The following is a 20714-nucleotide window of genomic DNA, read 5'->3' as shown; positions in this document are numbered from 1 at the left end:
GTATGTAGTAGCTGTCACAACAAAATTGCATCCCCTACTTAGAAACAAATTCCTTTTAAATCACTCTTAGCAGACTAAAAAAAACCCACTCAATCCTTAAACTCCTTTATCCTTGCTGACACCTTAATAGCAACTGAATCTGAAAGTCCTCCATCCAAGAACAACAATGCAATTGTGCATGCACTGAAGAATGGTTCTGTTGGGGCAGACGGGAGTCTGTCTCACCCAGAATCCTACCCCATAAGCAAGTCCCAGGAAAACATGAGAACAAGATAAATGTAGATGACACTTCCTCCCCTAATACTCTTCCAGCCTCTAACTATTTTCAATTTAGAGCACTTCCAGAGCTGTATGTAAGTTCCTCTGTAAACAACAGCTTTGAGTGGCTTTCTATCTGTGAACTTGTCCGTATAAATAAACTTCTGGCACCCACATTTTTTAGTAGAGGAGTTCCACAGATCTACTCCCCACCACATTAAGAACCACTACTTTTGTTTTTTCCTTAAGCTTCTTTCTGGCTTTGCACACTCCTAGTTCTTATATTAGGCAAGATGGTGAACAGCCTGCCTCCATCCAGCATTTCAATACAGCTCATAATTCAGTAGACCTCTATAGCATTCAATGCACACGCATTAAATCTAGAAGAGAGACAGTAGTTTAAACAGTTACTCATCTTACCTTTAATGATCAGCTTTGCCTGTATAGGGGCCTTTTCTAGGCCTGTTGTATCCTTCAGATGAAGGGGACAGAATGCTACACAGTAGTTCAGAGACAGGTGAACTACAGATTTACATATTGTCATAATGTCTTGTTTTATTCTCTATTCTAGTTTTAGCACCCTAACTAAAGTTACCATAGGAAAAGTAAGAGCAAGAAAACAAATGCCACAAACACCTCAAAGAAAAACTGTGCAGCCCATGTTAGTCAAATAGCCAACTAAACTCTTACTTGCAGGTTTATAAAGTTGCCCCTTCAGAAGTCTTATCTAGGGTTTTTTCCTCCAATCAAGAGTGATTGACGGCAATTACCTAGTAAGTTGTTCCTAAAGAAAAAAAAAAATGAACTGCCACTTTATCTAAGCCTAATGGCTGCAGCTGCAGCACATTAAATTGATTTCATCCAGGTTTTTTTCTTTAAATAATTCTGCTCTAATTTGTTAGTAACTTCTGTGGCAACAGCTAGATGTGTTTAAATAATGGCTGCTTCCTCCATTTAGCCTTTTGTCATTCTTCTGCAAGAAAATGGCATTATATGTCACCTTTCATTTTATTTCGCTATGCTTCTGCAATTAGCCTTTAGTTGTGGGACTTTTTTTGTAAGACTAGAAATCACAATGTTACGGTAAGTCTGCTCTTGAATTAACTGTTACAGCATGCTAAAATGAACAAGCACATCAGCATTATACACAACCAAAAGAAGTAAAGTGTTACCAAAACAGAACTACAAACCATTACCTGGAATACCAAATGTATAAGAATACTTTATTAGATGGGGGGTTTGGGAAGTACAGGCTTATAGCATTTCTAGGAAGCCTTTTATAATTAAGAAAATAACTTAGAATATAAATAATTTTTATGTATATGAGATAGTTTCAATGTAAATAACATTCAATCACATAACATCAAAGGTACGCAAATGCATGCCACCACCTTTATTGAGTGCTAATCTTCTCAACTGTATTTATCTTTCATCCTTTTGGACAGCTCATGATCTGCTGATACACATGTGGTGGATAAAGGCTAAGGCTTGGTCATTCTCTGCTGTAGTGGGTAAGCTAGGCTAGTGAGAACAACCTGAAGAGAGTAAATAGCAGAGTTTCTCCTCTTTGAGTTATTAAATTGAAGGTTTCTTCTAAATTAAGGGGTTGTAACAAATACATTCATCTGTAAAAATGTATTTTTTAAAATCTAGGAGCCACATTTCCATAGCTGAGTATGCCTATGGTCACCATAATAGGTATTGGAGATAATGTAATGTACACTAGAGAGAGAGAGCGCACTTAACTTGTACACACTGCTTCTAAGTGGTCTTGAACATTAACCTTCTTTTGCTTTCTGTGGGCCTATTATCTAGTCATTTTCTAAATCATCAGGTCTGTTTTATGGAAAAATAAAATGTATCTGGCCATTACTACTTGTGTGTACTCAATTAATTTCAGTCCTGGGAATACAGTAAAAAATACATATATGGTAATGGGCTATTCTAATAACAATGAACAGGGCTGATGAGATGGCTGGATAATCTATCCCTGGTGAGTACTACAGTCATTAATTCAGTTTCTCAGTGCCTGGCTTTCTGATTGGTGGAGCTCTGGCACTGGGTTTTTTTCCCCTCGATTATCTCTCTAGGCTAGAGGATGACAATTAAGGGATTATTTTCAATTAGTGGGGTGTAAGAGAGTGGGAATGTGCAGTGCAATAAATGCTTCATTTGGATACTTATTTGAGAGCGCAAGGGCCTTCTTTTTTTAGCTTAACACACTATCTCTGGTGTAGTATGTCCACACATGGATTTAATCAGAAAAAAATACAATGCAGAGAAAGCCCAAAGTAATAAAAACCCTGGTAATTCTCTATTTTTTTTCCCCCCTCAAGTCACAAAATCTTAAGGTAAATGGTATCCCAATTTTTATAGCTAAGCGTATCCAAATTAAACTTTAAGGCATATAATAAATTAGCAAGAATTACCTTTGATAACAAGTATAAAAAAAAGTCATTTCTACTTGGCACCCATTTAAGGCAGTCAAGTGGTATGCGGAGACAGAGTAGGAAGAGTGTTGACACCTCCGTACTGGTAAGCTTACTCTAAAAGCTTCATCTAAAGTAAATAATGACAGCAATTATGGCACATTTCTAATGGCTTTGTCCTGAACTTACACAAGGAATTTACCTGAAATTATTCAGAGGTGTACAGCTGTTGTGAGTGGGCAGCTGTGTTTGAGCCGTCCCTTGGAACAGCAGGTCTTCAGCTGGTGTTCTACCTGGCGCTCAGATCTAGTGGCAGTCCCACAAGATCCCATGGGTGTATTCCATCCTTGGCCATAACTAGGTATTCAGCAGTGTCACCACTGCTTGTTTAACGTCATTTATTCACCTTCTCTTCTTTGAAGTTCTAATTTCTCGCTGACGCTCAGCGTTCACCGCTGGAGACGGTACCCTGCCATGTGCCTAATGGCTTACAATATCACACAGGTTAGCGCAGTTAGCGGGGGTGGGGGTGATGACAGGCATAAAGCACATGCACAGACATGCAGACTCAAGATACTTTCAATACTATAGCTGCTGCTACCAAGCTTTGTAACCTTTTTTCACATACAATGCAAAGGCTTTGTTTCCTGATGCTTAGGGCACCTACGTGGGGTTCGCCATTAATCATTAAATGTAGCGCAGATGCAAGAAAGGCACAGCACAGGGAAACTGCAAGTCCTTGGGCAACTTGGAAAGCATTTCTGGTTGAATAATGCATAATAGGTTCCTTGCAATTAAGCAAAGGCCTCCAACTCTTTAAGTATAACTAGCATGTAATTTGTTTCCAACCTTTTACATTAAAATGGGGTCTTCCACAACACACTACATCTGAAGCTGGCTAGTTTGTAAGAGAACAAGTGGCTTACCAATTTTTTTTTTTTTTTTTTTTTTTTTTAAACAATTTACAATATTTACAAAAAGCAAGAGATATCCACATCTATACATGGAAAAGCTTTACCGGCATTCATGATGCTCCTTGATAATAGAACTAAAGGCGTTCTGATGTAAACTTGTCTTCACTCTTTTTTCCCTTTGTCTTCTGTTGCAAAACCAAACTCTTACAACTTCTTTCTCAAGATTGAGCCCCTCAGCCATCCTCATAATTTCCTGAGAAGAAGGCTTACTTTGTTCTCCAAAGTGCCTCTCTAGGGCTTCTTTGGCAGCGATACTGGGTAAAGGGATAAAATTTCACATTTAAAAACTTTCCTGACACATTCAGGCTTTCACCACTAGATCAGGAGAAGGGTCAAGTAAGACCACTGAAGGCAGTGACTTGGTTTGTTTTCCTGTTTTTCTACATAAAAGAAACTCGCAGAGCTTAAAGTACACTGTAGTTCTTTGCTGACATGAACAGCATCACATCATGCAGAATTTCAGCATGGAGTAATTTAAAGGCAAAACTAGCATCAAGTTTGGTGCAATTTCAGTGGTAATCATGAAATATTTATGCTTCTTGATGTTCTCTAAGAGATACAGCTAACTAGACATGAATGGAATCACCATCCATTTTACCCCAGTCACAGCAGTGTCGTAGGGGTTCAGCAAATGCACATTACTGGGGCTATCTGGTTGTATCAAATCATTTGGATTTACAAAGGGGAAGAGCTCCATCACTTGTAATTTGGGAAATGTTGTATGTTGTATCAATTTCTGCATCTCATTTTGTTACAGAGAGGGCACTAGAGTATTTCTAGAAATCACAGGGATAATGGCAAGCTGTTTTAGCAATCACCACATTTTCTAAAAGTCTGCCTTAATCTATTCTTCAGAGTCAGCAGTGACCAAATTTGAGTGGTTCAATAAACAAAATAATTTAAGACTACTATCTTTTCTTATTGTCAGATAGAATTTGCTTCCCATTTGTGTTACATATTCTCAGAAAACACGGAGTATCTGCAACATGCTTTTGTGCTACCAGGACGCTTCCAGAATTAGCTTTAGCATTAGCTGTAATTTCTTTGGACACAAGAGGGCACTTCATGCATTATTCTGGAAATGAGGTGCAGGTATTTGTGTTACAGAACTATACAAAGTATCTGCTGGAGTTCTAGTTATTTCATTACTTCATCTGTAATATGTTGTTGCTCTTTCATTTACAGGTCAATTTTGCAATATTTACTAATGTTACCAAAACTACCTAATTAACAGCATGGTGTTCTGCACACACAGAAGTATAGAAACATCATTATCTTTCACTAATAGCTTCCCAGGCTTTGATCAAAGTATAAAATAAAAATAACTTCCACAAATTCAAATTAATTAGTTTTTTCTCAGGGTATGACTAACATAATTTAGTTTGTGGGACTTTTGCTTTACCTCTAGTTTGCCTTCAAGCATCCATTAAGAATTGCTAAAAGTATGGCTGCAGTTCAGATAAAGTGCGTCTCCCTGAATTGTTTCAGGTCTTCAAACTGAGGTCCTATATGCCTTCAAAGGAACAATTAATATTTTCTTACGATATGGGATTTGGTCCTGAACTTTCCCTCAATTATCTGTGCCCTTGACAACCTGCCATGTTTGATACTCCCAGTGCAGTGGCGTTATATGAAAAAGCAGGAGTAATTAAAAAATGCTTAATATGAGGACTGATTTTCTCAATAGTTGTTAAAAAACAACACCAAACCCCACAATGTTAGATGAACAGTCTTCAGTGTGTTCCTAACCAGGGGAAAAGCCCTGGGACAGAGATGGTCTCAAGTCAGAGCTCTCATGCAGGCATAAACTGGGCAAGATCTTGGCACTGCCACTCAAGTTCTTACTAGCTTGTAGAGAAGGTGAGAGGAGAAACTGACCTCCCAAGAGTAAAGCTTCATCCCTTGTGAGGTGCTGTGATGAGCAAATGAGCTATGAAGCATCTGCCATCCCAAAGTCACTCCTAACTGAGAAGCATCCCCTCAGAGGAATACTTAATTCAAAAGTCAGAGAGAAATCACATCTTCATTTTATTCTTTATATCAAAGGTAATATGACTGATGAGATGCATCCCAGAGTCCTGAGAGAATTGGCTGATGCAGTTGCCAAGCCACTCTCCATGATATTTGAAAAGTCATGGCAGTCAGATGAAGTCCCTGGTGACTGGAAAAAGGGAAACATTGCACCCATTTTTAAAAATGGTAGAAAGGAAGACCCTGGGAACTACCGACCTGTCAGCCTCACCTCTGTGCCTGGGAAGATCATGGAACAGATCCTCCTAGAAGCTATGCTCAAGCACATGGAGGACAGGGAGGTGATTCGAGACAGCCAGCACAGATTCACCAAGTGGCTTTCTATGATGGAGTGACAACATCAGTGGGCAAGGGAAGAGCCAGGATGTTGTCTGTCTGGACTTCTGTAAGGCCTTTGACATTGTCCCCCACAACATCCTTCTCTCTAAATTGGGGAGATACGGATTTGATGGGTGGACTGTTTGGTGGAGGAGGAATTGGCTGGATGGTCGTATCCAGTGGGTAGCTGTCAATGGCTCAATGTCCAGATGGAGATCATCCTGGACACAAGCTGGCAGTGTGTGCTCGCAGCCCAGAAGGCCAACTGTATCCTGGGCTGCATCAAAAGCAGCGTGGCCAGCAGGTCGAGGGAGGTGATTCTCTCCCTCTACTCCACTCTGGTGAGACCTCACCTGGAGTACTGCGTCCAGCTCTGGGGCCCTCAGCACAGGAAAGACATGGACCTGTTGGAGCAGGTCCAGAGGAGGGCCACAAGAATGATCAGAAGAATGGAACATGTCTGTTGTGAAGAAAGGCTGAGAGAGTTGGGGTTATTGAGCCTGGAGAAGAGAACGCTCTGGGGAGACCTTATTGCAGCCTTTCAGTACTTAAAGGGGCCTATAAGAAAGGTGTGGACAAACTTTTTAGTAGGGCCTGTTGCAATAGGACAAGGGGTAATGGTTTTAAACTAAAAGAGTGTAGATTTAGACTGAATATAAGGAAGAAATGTTTTATCATGAGGGTGGTGAAACACTAGAACAGGTTGCCCAGAGAGGTGGTAGAAGCCTCACCCCTGGAAACATTCAAGGTCAGGTTGGACAGGGCTCTGAGCAACCTGATCTAGTTGAAGTTGTTCCTGCTCATTGCAGGGAGGTTGGACAAGATGACTTTTAAAGGTCCCTTCCAACCAAAACTATTCTATGATTCTATGACTCAAAAAAAATCTCAAGTGGAATATGAGAGGAGAAGGTACATGTTGTGGCTGTGGGACAACAGAGCAGCCTACATCTCTGGGAGGTGGCACCGCACTTTGGGAATGATCCCTGTTGAAAGAACAGGCGCTTCACTGTAACAGGTAGGGCCCAACAGCACCAGAGTTGTGCCCAGAGGCAGCCAAATTCCCTTCCTGTAGAAGAATACTACAGCTCCTTGGAGGCCCCCCTGAATGAATTCTTCTTCACCAAAGGTTATAAGACTCTGGGATATCTAAAGGAGAAGGAAATATTCCATGTCCTCATTTTGCCTATTCGGTAATTGTTTTTGTAATATGATTTACCAGCTTACTTGATTTCCATATGGAGTTGAGGCTAGATAGATGGTAGATGTTGGCCACCAGAGATGTGAGAAACAGGAGAAGGAGGTTCCCCAAATAATTCCCTTTTTTTCCCCTTTTGCTCATTAAAGAGTTTCTTTGGGAACTCCAAAGAATCCAGTGGCAGAGGATAGGGACAGGGATGTCATGTTGTTTGTAAAAGCTTGCTCTCAAACTTCCCAGACTTCAATTCTCTGGCAAAATAATGCAATTTATTTTGGTATAGTGTAGAACCTCCCAAAATGAAAACAAGGGTGTTCTGATACCTTATTCACTATATAGATATTATAAATTTTGGGCAGAATTGGAATAAAACATTTTTTTTCATATTAAAGTGTGTTGTCCTATGTTGAAAAAAGTCTTTAATTGGGAAAGTAGTGTATTTGGAGCAAATTGGGCTTTTGGAGGATTATGCTGTTATTTTCCCCTGGAATGTTTCAAAATAGTGAACATTTTGAAGCACTAGCTATAGAGATTCATTAATAGCGAATAGCACTTTGATTTTGAACCCAAGTAAAAGAAGCATCTTAGCCAAAGTGGTTTCTAACATGTAAGGCCCTAAGTATTTATTACCTAATGGTGGTTCTGCGCTTCCTCTTCCGCTCATTCACTCCAACTTTTTCATTGTATAAAGCTGTATTAAAAACAAAACAAAACCTGGCAGTTACCTTCCACAGAGAATGAAACAAGCACAATCATCTTCAGAAAAAAAGTCCCTTTCTTTGAAGACAGAAGAAAGCATAACAGATAATGCCGCTGAATAAGAGCAATACCACAGAGAGGAGCACTTCTTTCTTTAAGGTGCTTGGTCATTGTTTTACCTGTTTTAAATGGTTATAAGCAAAAATGGTGTGCCACTGGTAAAGCTGCAAATGGTGCTGGCTCTGTGCCTGTGGAGCCATATTTCAGCTCCCTCCTTTGGCATACTTTCTCCCTCCTACCCTCCAGGGTACAGTCTAGGGAGACAGAGCCCATTTCTATACCCCTTCGCTACCTCGCCCTCTTTCTTCAGAAATACAGCCTTGGCCCCCAACCCCATTTCTTCATCTGCCTCTTCCACCCCACTTTCTGATGGACAAGTCCCCCCTTGCTTCCCAGAGGCCTCTCCCTGCACGCATGATCTTACCCTGCCGCTCAAGCCTGTAACGCTGCTCAGGCGGTCAGCAGCTACTACCCACCACAACCCCTCACAAGCGATTATCGCAATGTGCCAGCCACATTAAGAGAGCCTCTGGTTTCTAGTGCAGTTACAGGGGAAGGAAGCTTTCTACATTTGGTTCAAAGGAAACTGAAGTGTGTGGAGGAAGCAGCTGTTTAACAGCATTTCCTACTGTTGAATACAATGGCAAATCCAAAAAGGAGCATTAAGATCATCTTCTCTTTCTTCCCATGCCAGGTGAGTGCTGCACAGTGGTAGTGTTGGCTTTCGCTGTCACCTCCAGACATACTGCTTCCCAGCATCGCAATTCATCCAGCTGAAAAGGCTGTTCTTTAAGGCAACCCATTTCCTTTAAATCAACCAACCTGTTCTAAAGTACACTTTGCCCAGTGAACCCCATGACTCTTCCTGCCACTGAAAAGTAACTGGGCAAAAGGAAAGGAATCCAGGAATCCTCTAGCAGCAAAAAGGTCACATCAAAAACCTCTATGCCATGCTATTCTTCTTCAGGGTTTAAAGACCACTGCCTCAGCTGAACTCAAATCCTTTCCCCCATGGCCACATCTCATATGCCAGAGGTTGGATGGAAGAGTCCTTTGCTCATGAAGAATCCCTGTACGCTGCTAAACAGGCTGTCCTGCAGATCCTAATAGCAACTCTGACCTATGCGACAGGAATGGAGCTAGTTTGCTGTGGTGGGACTGAAAGAAATTTCTTCTAGTAGGCCAAGCAATGTTTCTGCTATTTTGTACCCTCCATACATTTCAGTTTGCTCCTCCTTGGTCACCCAAAAAAGATAACCAAAATTTAATATAAGCACACCTTAGCACTTAAAGCTCATAAAACAAAAACTTTAGTCTATGGAAGACACATACTAGTCCTTCAACATATTTACAGGATACTTGGTTTAAATGCAAATCAATATTTAGAGGATTTCAATTCTTTACCTCCTACTTGTTCTGCTTCCTCCAGCCACTTGGACAGTATCGATTTCAGTTTGCATGCATTCTTGAAACTCAGCTGCAAGTTTTCAAACCGGCAAATAGTAGTTTGGCTGAATTCAGAGCCGTGCACAGCAGCCAGTGCTTCCCCAACATTGGTTTGTGTATAACCTGTCAAAAACAAAGAGAAAAAAGTAACTTTGGAGCTTTCTAGAAAGGGTTACTTTCCTTGAGACACTTAGCTCTTCACTGCTGACTTACGAACAGTGTATGCCTGCAGTATCTTCTGGACGGGCTTTCTGCAGAGCTCTCTGTGGGTGACTCTGAGCTCACCTCAGAGACACGTTCACTCTCCTGTTGGTTTCAGTGGAGTTTTACACTGATTTAATGGAGTATTGCACTCCGAGATTAGGGATTTGAGAAGGATCCAGACAGCGTATATCTCTCTTTCTACAGATGGTGCAATGGCAATAAGCTAATCCCTGGTGGCACCTCTGGTCTCCTGTTATTTGTTGCAACAACTAAGCAATCGGAGAAATTCTGCAGTTTCCATGCGGACACTGACTTTGTAACAGAAGCTTCCCATTCAGTGTCCTGAATGTATACCTGCCATGTTCAGGGGTCTGGCTCATCATCCTCCCTTTCTGTCTCTGCACGGGAACAGGCAGGATCTCTTTAGATGCTGAATGTCTCACGAGGCAGCTTTTTACCACCATTTTGATTGCATTAACTCTGTGTCTCTGTCTCAGACCCACAGCCCATATTAACTCTGTCTTCCCTTGTAAAGCTCAACCTCAGATTCTTTTTCCTGTGCAAATTGCATTTTTCCCATCAGAGCATTAAGCCCAGTCTGATGCAAACAAATGACACAGAGCCTGTAAGAGGAAGTTTTGTTCCCTCACAAATTCAGGCTGAAGATGCAGTAATAATTACAGTGATTAACAGCGTGGGGCCTAGCAAACCTTTCCATTGCTGTGGCTGACATTAAATACATGTTATACAGCAAAACTGACCAAGTTGCAAATACTATTTTAAGCCCTAATTTTTTTTTCAGTCCTTATTTTTACACTGCAAATGGAACACGTTAACTTTCTAGCTGTTGAGATAACGCATAGATACCTGTAATAACCTTATAATTTTCTTGTATTTATAAAGCCAGAAGGATGCCCTATTTTGTAACAATACAATGTAATGTTATAAGCAATAATGTCAAAATTGCAACTCTTCAGAGTACCCAGTATTTATAAGTGGGCTGAATCTGCAGTGCTGGATGTTATTTTTTTTCAGTACAGTTCAAACAAGGGTGAGACAAGTTTTTACTTTGCAATGTACCTCTATCCCCTACAGGTGAGAAAGACAGGGCTCAGTCCACCTTCACCCTCAGCTAAGGTTGTCCAGTGAAAGACAAGCACCTCACTGGAGACCCTCTAATGCAATCCATCTCGCATCAGCCCCAGTAGTTATCAGACAGCAACAAAGATATCAGTAGCTGCTGTACCTATGCCTTGGCACAAGAAAATAAACCAGAAAGAGAAGCTTCTTTCTGGTATGAAAGATTTGCCATGGATGTCACCCATCTTGTATACTGAAATCACATTGCACCATCAGATGAAACACTTCATGGGGAAGATGATCGATATGAGAGGTTAGAGCATGCGCTGTCCTAAGTTGCAGAAAATTTGGGGCTGTGCAAAATAACACACCTGCTACTGAACATAATTTAATGAACAGCAATAATTCTCTCTGTACTTAAGACAAATAATTTAAGGGCAGGAAAATTTAAAGTCACTTCTTCTGTACTAAGTCGCAAAAAGCTGAAGTTCATTAATTCTGTGCAAGTCTTCTAGAAATGGAGAAAGTTTGGCAGTGCAAGGCAGGATTAGAGTTATGATTAGACAACTGCAGAGGCTAGACAATAAAACATTTGGAAGTAATTGGACTTTCACTGGAATTTTTCAGCCTTTTGTTCATGGACATAAAGCACGTACCCAGCTTAATTCTCCGCAGCTTAAATTCGTTAGCAAATTTCTCCAGTTCCCTGATTTCAGGGGAGTCCATGTCGACAGGCTCCTCAGCAGACTTGCTTTTTCTGCGGAACTCCTGCTTGAAGTCTGTGGCAGCGGGATCGTCTGTGAGGAGGGACTGGTGCATGGGCGTGAAGCCATGGCCCAGGGCACAGGAGCTGGCGCTCAGGGCATGCTCCGGGAATTTATAAAGGCAAGGGGTCAGGCTACCTGAGCAACACCAAAAAGAAAACTCAGTACAGTTATGTTTTTATTGCGTAGCAGTAGAGAATACCTTCATCATCTCATAATCCATGCCTGTAATATTTATTATATAACATATGCAAAAGTATCCAAGAGTGAGGATCTCCGAGGAAATATGGTCTCTGTCTTGTCCCAATACATGAAAACTGACCAACAGCCATTTTCACAGACCACAGCTATGCTATTTCTTAGCAAACTGTGATGCACTTAAATAAGATGGTAAATGGTCCAAACTTAAACAAATAACAATCCAAGGCCTCAGCTGGAATTAAGTGGCACAACAAGATTGATGGATTTATGTCATTTTGAGCCACCTAAAATGTGCCAGTCTCTATTTTCTGGTACAAAGAATATTTCCATGTAAATACCATTTGATGCTCAGACAAGATACTATCTTGGTTTAGCTTCAGTATAAAATTTGTTTGAGGAAAGTGCACAGGCAAGAGCTCAAAGGAAAAAAAAAAGAAAACAAAACCCAGAACACATTCAGAATGATTGTTCTGGCTTAAAAAGAAATTGCTCAAGGACAAAACAAAACTATCTCATGCTACCTTTTGTTCACAAATATCAGACTTAACAAGGAGATTCAGTTAAGAATGAAGGCTGGGTTTTTTTCTATATATTGTACATAGAGCTGAAGAGTCTCTGACCTGGGGGGGGGGGGGTGGGGGTGGGGTGGGGTGGGGTGTGTGGAATTAGATAAATGCTAACAGTCTTCAGTGTATCTGGAGCAGCCAGTAAATTCCAGGTTCTGACAACATCCTTCCCAATTTTCTAAATTACACAAAACCTTGTAGGAGAACTCAGAGCTTCATTAGCCTCCCACTCCTTCCTCTGTTTACTTTTCTTGTCTTCGCTAACCCAATTGCTCTCACCAGCACTGGAAGTTCTAACCCCATAGGAATACTTCATACGCTTCACACAGAATAACCGCAAAAGAAGATTTTCTCAAAAAATAAAGGAAAAGACTAAAAAAAAAAAGAGAGAGAAGGACTTGCTTTGCAAGGTGCTGACACCATTTACCACATTGGGATGTGGCATGCTGCATGTCTGTAAGATGCGACTCTGGGAGAGACTTGCTGATAACATCTCTGGAGTTGCAGGCTTGATGCCTAAAAAAAAAAAGTAATGGCAAAAAAAGAAAGGAGAAAAATGAAGATGTGTTTATTTTGGAATGAAACATAATGAACTTCCAAGCAATACCTTTTGTTTAATACCTATGGACTTTTTCTGGGGACCTGAACAATACCAGGAACATTTGCAACAGGTACATTAATGGACAATGAAATAGGAGCATTTGGACATTTACACACAGTGAAGGAAGTCTACTCACCATCCGTAAAAAGTCCTTATGCAGATATATTCATCTATGCTGACTTACTGTAATATTTCCTTCATCTTAAGTGAAATAAAATGCAGAGTTTGAATTTGGATTAGCTCTGGGTCATGATTATATCTTGGGAGTTATGTAAATTTGGCTTATCATGTTATCTCATTAACTGCTACTTGAACTTGCATAGAATAACAGTTCCTCTTTCTTACTCAGCCTGGGACATGCAAAACTGAGCAGGATGCTAGCATACACTCCTAGCATACATTCATGAGTGTAAAAATCCACAATCATCTGTATGATCTGCCCACTGAATTCAGCTATCCTTCCATTATGCCACCATTTTATTTTATAGCTCCAGTCAGGGCTCCATCACCCCAGGTACTAGTAATACATAGATATATCAGGTACATCACTCCTGGTCTCTCAAAAAGTGATGATCACCAGGCAAAGTGGACGTAGGTGAGCAAAAAGAGCAGCACTGCCTCAGTCTTGTAGAGAGAAATAAGGTACAGAGTGATTTGCCAAGAGATGCAGAGGTTTGGGGAAACTCTGGGCACTGGCGCCTAATTTCCTAACCCCTTCTAGTACCTTAACCCCAGTCCTGTCATCTTTAAGCAACTGCCTTGAATCAGTCCCTCTAAAGGAAAACTGACCAAAATCAACATGCTAGTAGCTCACCCAGTTGAGTGTACATCTCTTACCTGCCATCACCCCATAGGTAGACGGTTGATTTCCATAATGACAGGAAGGCACAGAGTAATGAAGGCCTGCCAAAGTGTTTCCCAGAGTCGTCAGAGCAAAGCGGGCACAGGAGCATATAGGAGTTTGGATCAAAGACAAAACAGACGGGACTGGTAAGAAAACGTGTGAGGATTCAAAACACAGCCTTTAAGTTCAGAGGCAGACAGTATCCCTGTATGCAGTTTTTGTGTGCATTCAGTAAGCATTTAACTCTGGGCCATAACCATCAGGTTAACACTGCTGGAAGTCCAGACACTTGGCCAGGTCACACCAGATGAGACTGCCAGTATAAACAGTGAGATACGCTCTGAGCCAAGACCAGAAACCGTCATGCTGTGGTCTCGATCCATTATTTTTAGTACAATCTATGGGTATAACTCAGTTTACATATACTGCTGAGCAAGGGAAGCATTGAACTCTCCAGGAGAAGACCAGTTCCTCTCCCCATCCAAACTCACACACCATTTCATTTAATCTTACATAAAAGCTTGTTCTATGTTCCCAGAAAATTGATTGGCTTCACTGTCGTGCAAACCCCAGTCAACACAGGCATCAAGGAAAGTGATATTTTATGCATGTCTAAGACCTGGGTTTCCAAAAGCAGCCGTTTGGGACATTTGCTTTGAAGCATCCAGAAGTCACATTTTCGTAAGTGCCAAGCCACCCAAAACATTTCACAGTGCTTTGGCATGGTGCTAGGGAAATAGGACAATAGACTTAGGCTCTTCTAAAAAGTCAACATTTTCCATCATCAGCACCAACAAACACACAATTAATTTCTCTCTAATGTTTTCACCGGGGTGTTTCAGATCTGTGCTCAGTAATCACCAGTGCCTGAAGAATCAGGCAATTTTTTACTGAATGCAAAATGAGAGATATGGCTGTTTCTTATGCATAAGTAGGCACAGAAATGCATGTACTGTCCCCTCTTAACAACTGCTATAAAGTATAATATTAAAAATTCATGTTCATGTACATTCAGATATGTAAAACTGCACTTTAGAGCACACATTCCAGTTATTCAAAACAATATAATTAATTACGGATTAGAATGTCTTTTTTTTATAACAGTAATCACAACAGTAAAATGTCCTGTTTAGATACACTTATACAGATACAAAATCTACTAAAACAGGCATGCTTATGCTGTATAAATACACCCAAAATAAAGATTGCATTAATAATACTAATGCATTTAGAGCAATGCAACTTTTCTGTTGAGATAAGATCTAAGTGTTTACTGGTGTTTATTTTCTTCTGTTACTTCATAATCCATAGACTACAACTTTTATCCATAAAAATAGTATTTTCAACATGTTAATAAGGATTTAAAATCAAATAGTGAGGATAATGTTATTTAAATTAAATAATAACAATTAAAGTGTTAAGAATACTGCAAAACATTAGCTGCATGACGTGGTATAGTATTTGAACAGAAGTATATTCACCTCTCCTTTGTTATGCAGAATTGTCACATGCATTTAAAAAAAATTGACATTTAACATAAGTCATTATTCAAAATTCTTTGTCTACTTTGTGCACAAATTCTCCTTAGATGCTTTCACCAGAATGACATTATTTATTACAATTTCTGAATCTATGTGTGAAGTTTGTAAACCTTTACTCATTATAGCTAGCACCCTCTGTCGCTGCTTCCTTTCTCACAGGGTCATCTGCTAGATGTGATCCCACAAACAAAATTCCCACTGACTACAGTGGTATTTGTTCTTGGGTGGTAACTACAAAATATCAAAACCCAAACCTGAAGCAGAGGAGCAAATGCTTTTGGCTGGCTGTCACCATATACTTTTTATTATGAATCAGATGAATCTAGAAAATACTGCTATGATACAGATACATAAATCTGGCCTCATACAAAATTTAAATTCTACTATTCCCTTCTACCACTGCTAACCAACAGCCATATTAGGATATTTTGAGCCTCCTACTTAATGTATAAGATCCTGTTATCTATCACCAATGCTCTGTTTTCATCATTTACATGCTTTTTCTTCTTATTAAAATGTTTTATTACCAATGCATTTCAGAAGAAGGCTGGTTCCTTGTTAAGACTCCAAATAAAATTCTTACCTTAATAGAATTTCAAATAAATCAAAACTATTTCTTTTTCTGTTCCTGAAAGCTTTCCATCAACAATTCCTGTATTCCAGAATCCCACTTCTGCAGGTTTAAGGCTGCAAGAAAACTCTCTCTCTCTCTCTGTCTCTCTCTCAGATAGTTCAGTGATTACACAGTCCTAGTATTTAAATGCAATTAATTGGATTATATACACAAACACACAAAATTCAAAAATATTGATGAGATTTCTGCCACTAGTTTTGAACATCCCACTTAAATCTTAGTCTTGATTCAGTATGCAATATGCTTTGTAAAGCAATGTTTTTCTTTCTTGAAAGCTTCCCCAAATGATATTTAGACCTGACCTGTTTTAATACATTTCTTATTTGAAGTTATATTATTTTAAATTGTGGTTATATAATAAACAAACTTTCAATTAATTTATATGATACTTGTCACTGAAGACTATATAGCCTTTACAACAGCGACAGTGTTTGAACCTGTTTTAAGTTAATGCATTGGTAGCATACTTGACCCTAATCTTGTAACAAACTAAGAGAAATCTACAGCTAGATTAAACACAAACATTAGCTAAAACACAAACCTTTGGGGTGTTCCTGATTTACTCATCATGCAAAGTTTTGTGGAAGTGTTTGTACTTTAATGTAGTCCCAATCTGACACAGCATTGATACCAAACGCTTTAAATATTGCAGAACTCTATGAACAGGTAGCATCTAAAAGCATTACAAATGAGAGTTACTGAGAGCAAGATTATTTTTAAAAAGTACCTGTAGACACAACATTGGTGGCATGGTTAGAAACCGGCAGGCACTCTGCGGCGCTGTGATGCATTATCAGAGGCAGAGAGGGAGAAGAGTCAGAATTCAAGGGTACAAAGGTGTCAGATGAAGCAAACGCTTGGCAAGTCATACCCTCCAACAGGCAAAAGAGCCACTTGCCCCTATTTTCTAACAGAACAGGTCCTGCGCGGTTAACGGCAGCTCAAACTCTATTCCAGGCTTTTTACCTGCATATACATATACAGGAGGGCTCCAGAGCACAGGGAGGTCGTGTGCAGGTATTTATACCACTAGGAAATCCCTTTATCCATTTTAATGTTCTTTTCCCAGCAATATTGCTATACTGCTATAGAGCCTCCTTCCTTCCCACACAAACACAATACGTGTCCAATTAATAGCAGGGAAAGAAGGGGGAAACCAGAGACATGATTTGTCAGATATTTTCAATTAGGTCTTTTGTGAAGAACAATGACCAGAAAAAAACATATAAAAGTATCGTCTCCGAAGTCAGTAGCAACGAGACAGGTATGTTTAATACTAAGTAGGTTTCCACAGTTAACACCTGCCCCCAAAATCTCATCCGGGCAATTTTCTGGAAGGCAACCAGGCTGAGACCTCAATCGAAAGTCTGCAAAAGTCAAGAACCGATAGCAAAATAATCTAAATTAACCTAATTCCCAGCAGTTGCACAGTGATCATTTGTTTTAATATATACTAGTATAAATCAGAGATGTGTAATATGGAGCAGCTGTATCCAGGAGGAATTTTCTGAACAGATAGCTTTACATAAGCACGAAGTGCTAAATGTTTATCTAAGATAGACTCTTGAAAGAATCCATAGTATCACATAAAACTCATTCACAGTTCCTTTTATTAATTTATACTACTGCAGTATCTACAGTCTCATCCAGAAGGTCCTGGTCTTTATTGTGCTACACACTAAGTAAAAGCAGGATCTTTTCTCAAAGAATTTACTAACTGATTTGCTGTCATGAGATGGGAATTACTTTGGAGCAGTAAAGAACATACAGGTTACCCTAAAAATGATGGAAATGACTGCAGTACACCATAGTCTCATATTCTATGTATATGGCATATATTTTAAAGGAAAAAAATTATGCAGATGATCTATTTCATTTATTTTTATGTTATAGGAGCTAAAATGTATTGATGTGGAGGGGGTTTTTTTGCAGTCTGTTTTTTTGGGTTTTGAGGGGTTTTGGGGTGGGTGGTTTTTTGGGGGTTTTGTGGCCAAAGATGATTGGGTCAGACCTTTTATTTTATGTAAAGATAATGATACCTTCTGTGTGTTTGGTATTCCAAACCGGTTCAAATGTCTGCATTAGCATTTTGACAGCATAGACTTCAGATACCCAGAGGGACCTTGACAGGCTTGAGAGGTGGGCCCATGCAAACCTCATGAAGTTCAACAAGGCCAAGTGCAAGGTCCTGTACATGGGTTGGGGCAATCCCAAGAACAAATACAGGCAGGGCAGAAAGTGGATTGAGAGCAGTCCTGATGAGACGGACTTGGGGGTGTTGGCTGATGAGAAGCTCAACATGACCCAGCAATGTGTGCTTGCAGCCCAGAAAGCCAACTGTATCTTGGGCTGCATCAAAAGAAGCGTGGCCAGCAGGTCGAGGGAGGTGATTCTGCCCCTCTACTCCACTCTGGTGAGACCCCACCTGGGGTACTGTGTCCAGCTCTGGGATCCCCAACATAAGAAGGACATAGACCTGGTGGAGTGAGTCCAGAGGAGGACCACAAGATGATCAGAGGGCTGGAGCACCTCTCCTGTGAATACAGGCTGAGAGAGTTGGGGTTGTTCAGCCTGAAGAAGAGGAGGCTCCGGGGAGACCTTATACCAGTCTTCCAGTACCTGAAGGGGGCCTATAAGGCAGCTGGAGAGGGACTTTTTACAAGGACATGTTAGTGACAGGACAAGGGGTAATGGCTTTAAACTGAAAGAGAGTAGATTTAGATTAGATATAAGGAAGAAATTTTTTACAACGAGGGTGGTGAGGCGCTGGAACAGGTTGCTCAGAGAAGTTGTGGATGCCCCATCCCTGGAAGTGTTCAAGGCCAGGTTGGATGGGGCTTTCAGCAACCTGATCTAGTTGAAGGTGTCCCTGCCCATGGCAGGGGGGTTGGAACTAGATGATCTTTAAGGTCCCTTCCAACCCAAACCATTCTACGATTCTATGATATGGGAGCAGTCATACATGTTATTGTGTCATTTTTTCATGCATAATTGCAGAAAAGTGGTATTGCATCGAGCCATTCTGGAGAATCCTTGATATTATCTGTAAATGTGTTTTGGGGAAGGCTGTTCTGAGGTTATTGAAAAATTTCAGAAGAATTACTGCATATAGCAAATTGCACATGTGCTTTAACAGTGGTGAGGCTCTATGCTCATAACTACTATCTATACATGATCTTTCATATCACAAAATATACAAAAACTTTAAAATAATCATTACAATATTATGGAAGATACTGTCATCAAATGAACTGCCATCTGTATTACTTTGGGCTTGGCCCAGTATATATTAATGTCCGTGGATTCATGAGTATGCTGACTAATGAGTGAGAACTGAGAACTCTAGCATTTCATTCAGCTAAGGGTGGTTTTGGAATCCATAAAATTCTCAGATCAGAGCATGGCACTGAAAGAAACTAGGACAGAAGTCAACAATGATGACATTGTCTTATAACACCCTACAGATTATAAACCGTTCTCAAATGGTATATCCTTCTATGACATAAATAATTTTGTTAGCTCCAATGGCAGATGTGTAACACTAGGCCAGAGTGCTATGCATAAACTGCTACTCAAGTGAGTGGAAATCCAACACTTATTTTAAACATTTTCACCTCTGGTGACCTTTTCTCCCTCAACAAGGAGCATGATACATCCACAAGAAGCTTCAGTCCACCTACCTGCTGGGGTTTTGAAGCCATGGGAGAAAAAGAAACACTAAGAATAATTTTACAGCCCTGGCCTTGACAATACTTTTTTCTCAAATCCCAACAGGTAATATTTCTACTGCAAACTCATAGCTAGATGCAAAGAAGTTGTAGCCTGTCCCCAAGTATGAGATGGAGCTCACTTCCGGATTTCCATTTCTTCCTGAGGTCAGGAGACTTACCTAACTTTGCCCAGGTGCTCAAGCTTTCCAGACCTATACAGTTCATTAGAGGAGGTGGTAGTAGGTTCTTGAAGGGTGCTCACCTGCAGAAGCTGGGACTAAGGAAGACTGGGAAAGTACGTGCAGCCAGCAATCATGAGGTATTGAACTTTTTCTCAGAGTACAGTAAAAAGCGTTTTTGTGACACCACTCCAGACACCACCTCAAACGAGTTTTTCATGCCACTGCTATTTAGTGTTGTATTTCATACTGCTGAATTACTTGGATTTTTATTTTTATGTGTTTGTGCCACATTGTCTACTTCTCACTACAGGTAACAACTTCACTATTTTTGTTTTGATTATGACTGAGTTTTTAGTTGTAATCAGTTTAAAATAAAGTTATTTGGTGGTATTTTTGACGATCCTGAATAGCTAGACTCTGTTACCAATACTAGGTATTTGACAAGTTTCACATTCATCAGGTAGAATAATAGAGCTCATTTCTAATGAGAGTAGCACCTCTCTTAAAGCTTTGTTACAACCCTCGGTGGATACTGTGCTAAGTCTGTTACTACTTCTGTTCTGCCAAGAAGAATCCCTTGGTGGTGAGGCCCTGTTGCACCAGCCACACTCAGCTGTTTGGCTGGGCTTCAGATTGTTTGTCTTACCCAAAATTACCCTATGGCTCTGTATATTGTAATTTCATGGTCAGTTTTAAAACTCTGCCTCACAGCAGAAAGATTTTGCAGATATTTGCTCTTCTTATCCCAACTCCTATCTAGATCTGCAGTAATAGATACTCTTCCACTTGTTTAGGGAGGCCGCATGGGCCTGAGAATTGCCTCCTTACTGCCATGCTGACATGTCAGGAATCTATGCCTTTGTCCAAGGATACTCCATTCTGGCCATGAGAATGTGCTAATCATAAGCAAAAAGGATGATACAGTGCTCCTCTCCTGTGTTAAGAAGCAACCAGACTTTATGACTGGAGAAGTCAGG

General features: G+C 40.3%; 1 protein-coding gene across 4 annotated transcripts; it reads right to left on the bottom strand.

Moving 5' to 3' along the window:
• Positions 1–3701: 3701 nt before the first annotated feature.
• Positions 3702–16714, bottom strand: POU1F1 (POU class 1 homeobox 1). 4 transcript variants are annotated; one of them, XM_075723576.1, is made up of 7 exons: positions 16573–16714; positions 14532–14537; positions 13664–13729; positions 11351–11596; positions 9369–9533; positions 7836–7896; positions 3702–3915 (listed from the first exon to the last, which is right to left on the bottom strand). In XM_075723576.1, the coding sequence occupies exons 1-7, from the start codon at positions 16712–16714 to the stop codon at positions 3702–3704; spliced, it is 900 nt and encodes a 299-aa protein (XP_075579691.1). The 4 variants fall into 4 exon arrangements, with proteins under 4 accessions (XP_075579691.1, XP_075579669.1, XP_075579677.1 ...); XM_075723554.1 differs by lacking the exon at positions 14532–14537 and adding an exon at positions 12624–12741 and having other exon boundaries at positions 11351–11592; positions 13664–13813; XM_075723562.1 differs by lacking the exon at positions 14532–14537 and adding an exon at positions 12624–12741 and having other exon boundaries at positions 11351–11592.
• Positions 16715–20714: the final 4000 nt, after the last annotated feature.

The sequence above is a fragment of the Pelecanus crispus genome, chromosome 1 (genome assembly GCF_030463565.1).
Source record: "Pelecanus crispus isolate bPelCri1 chromosome 1, bPelCri1.pri, whole genome shotgun sequence".
NCBI lineage: Eukaryota > Metazoa > Chordata > Aves > Pelecaniformes > Pelecanidae > Pelecanus > Pelecanus crispus.
This window is presented reverse-complemented; position numbering and strand designations above follow the sequence as displayed.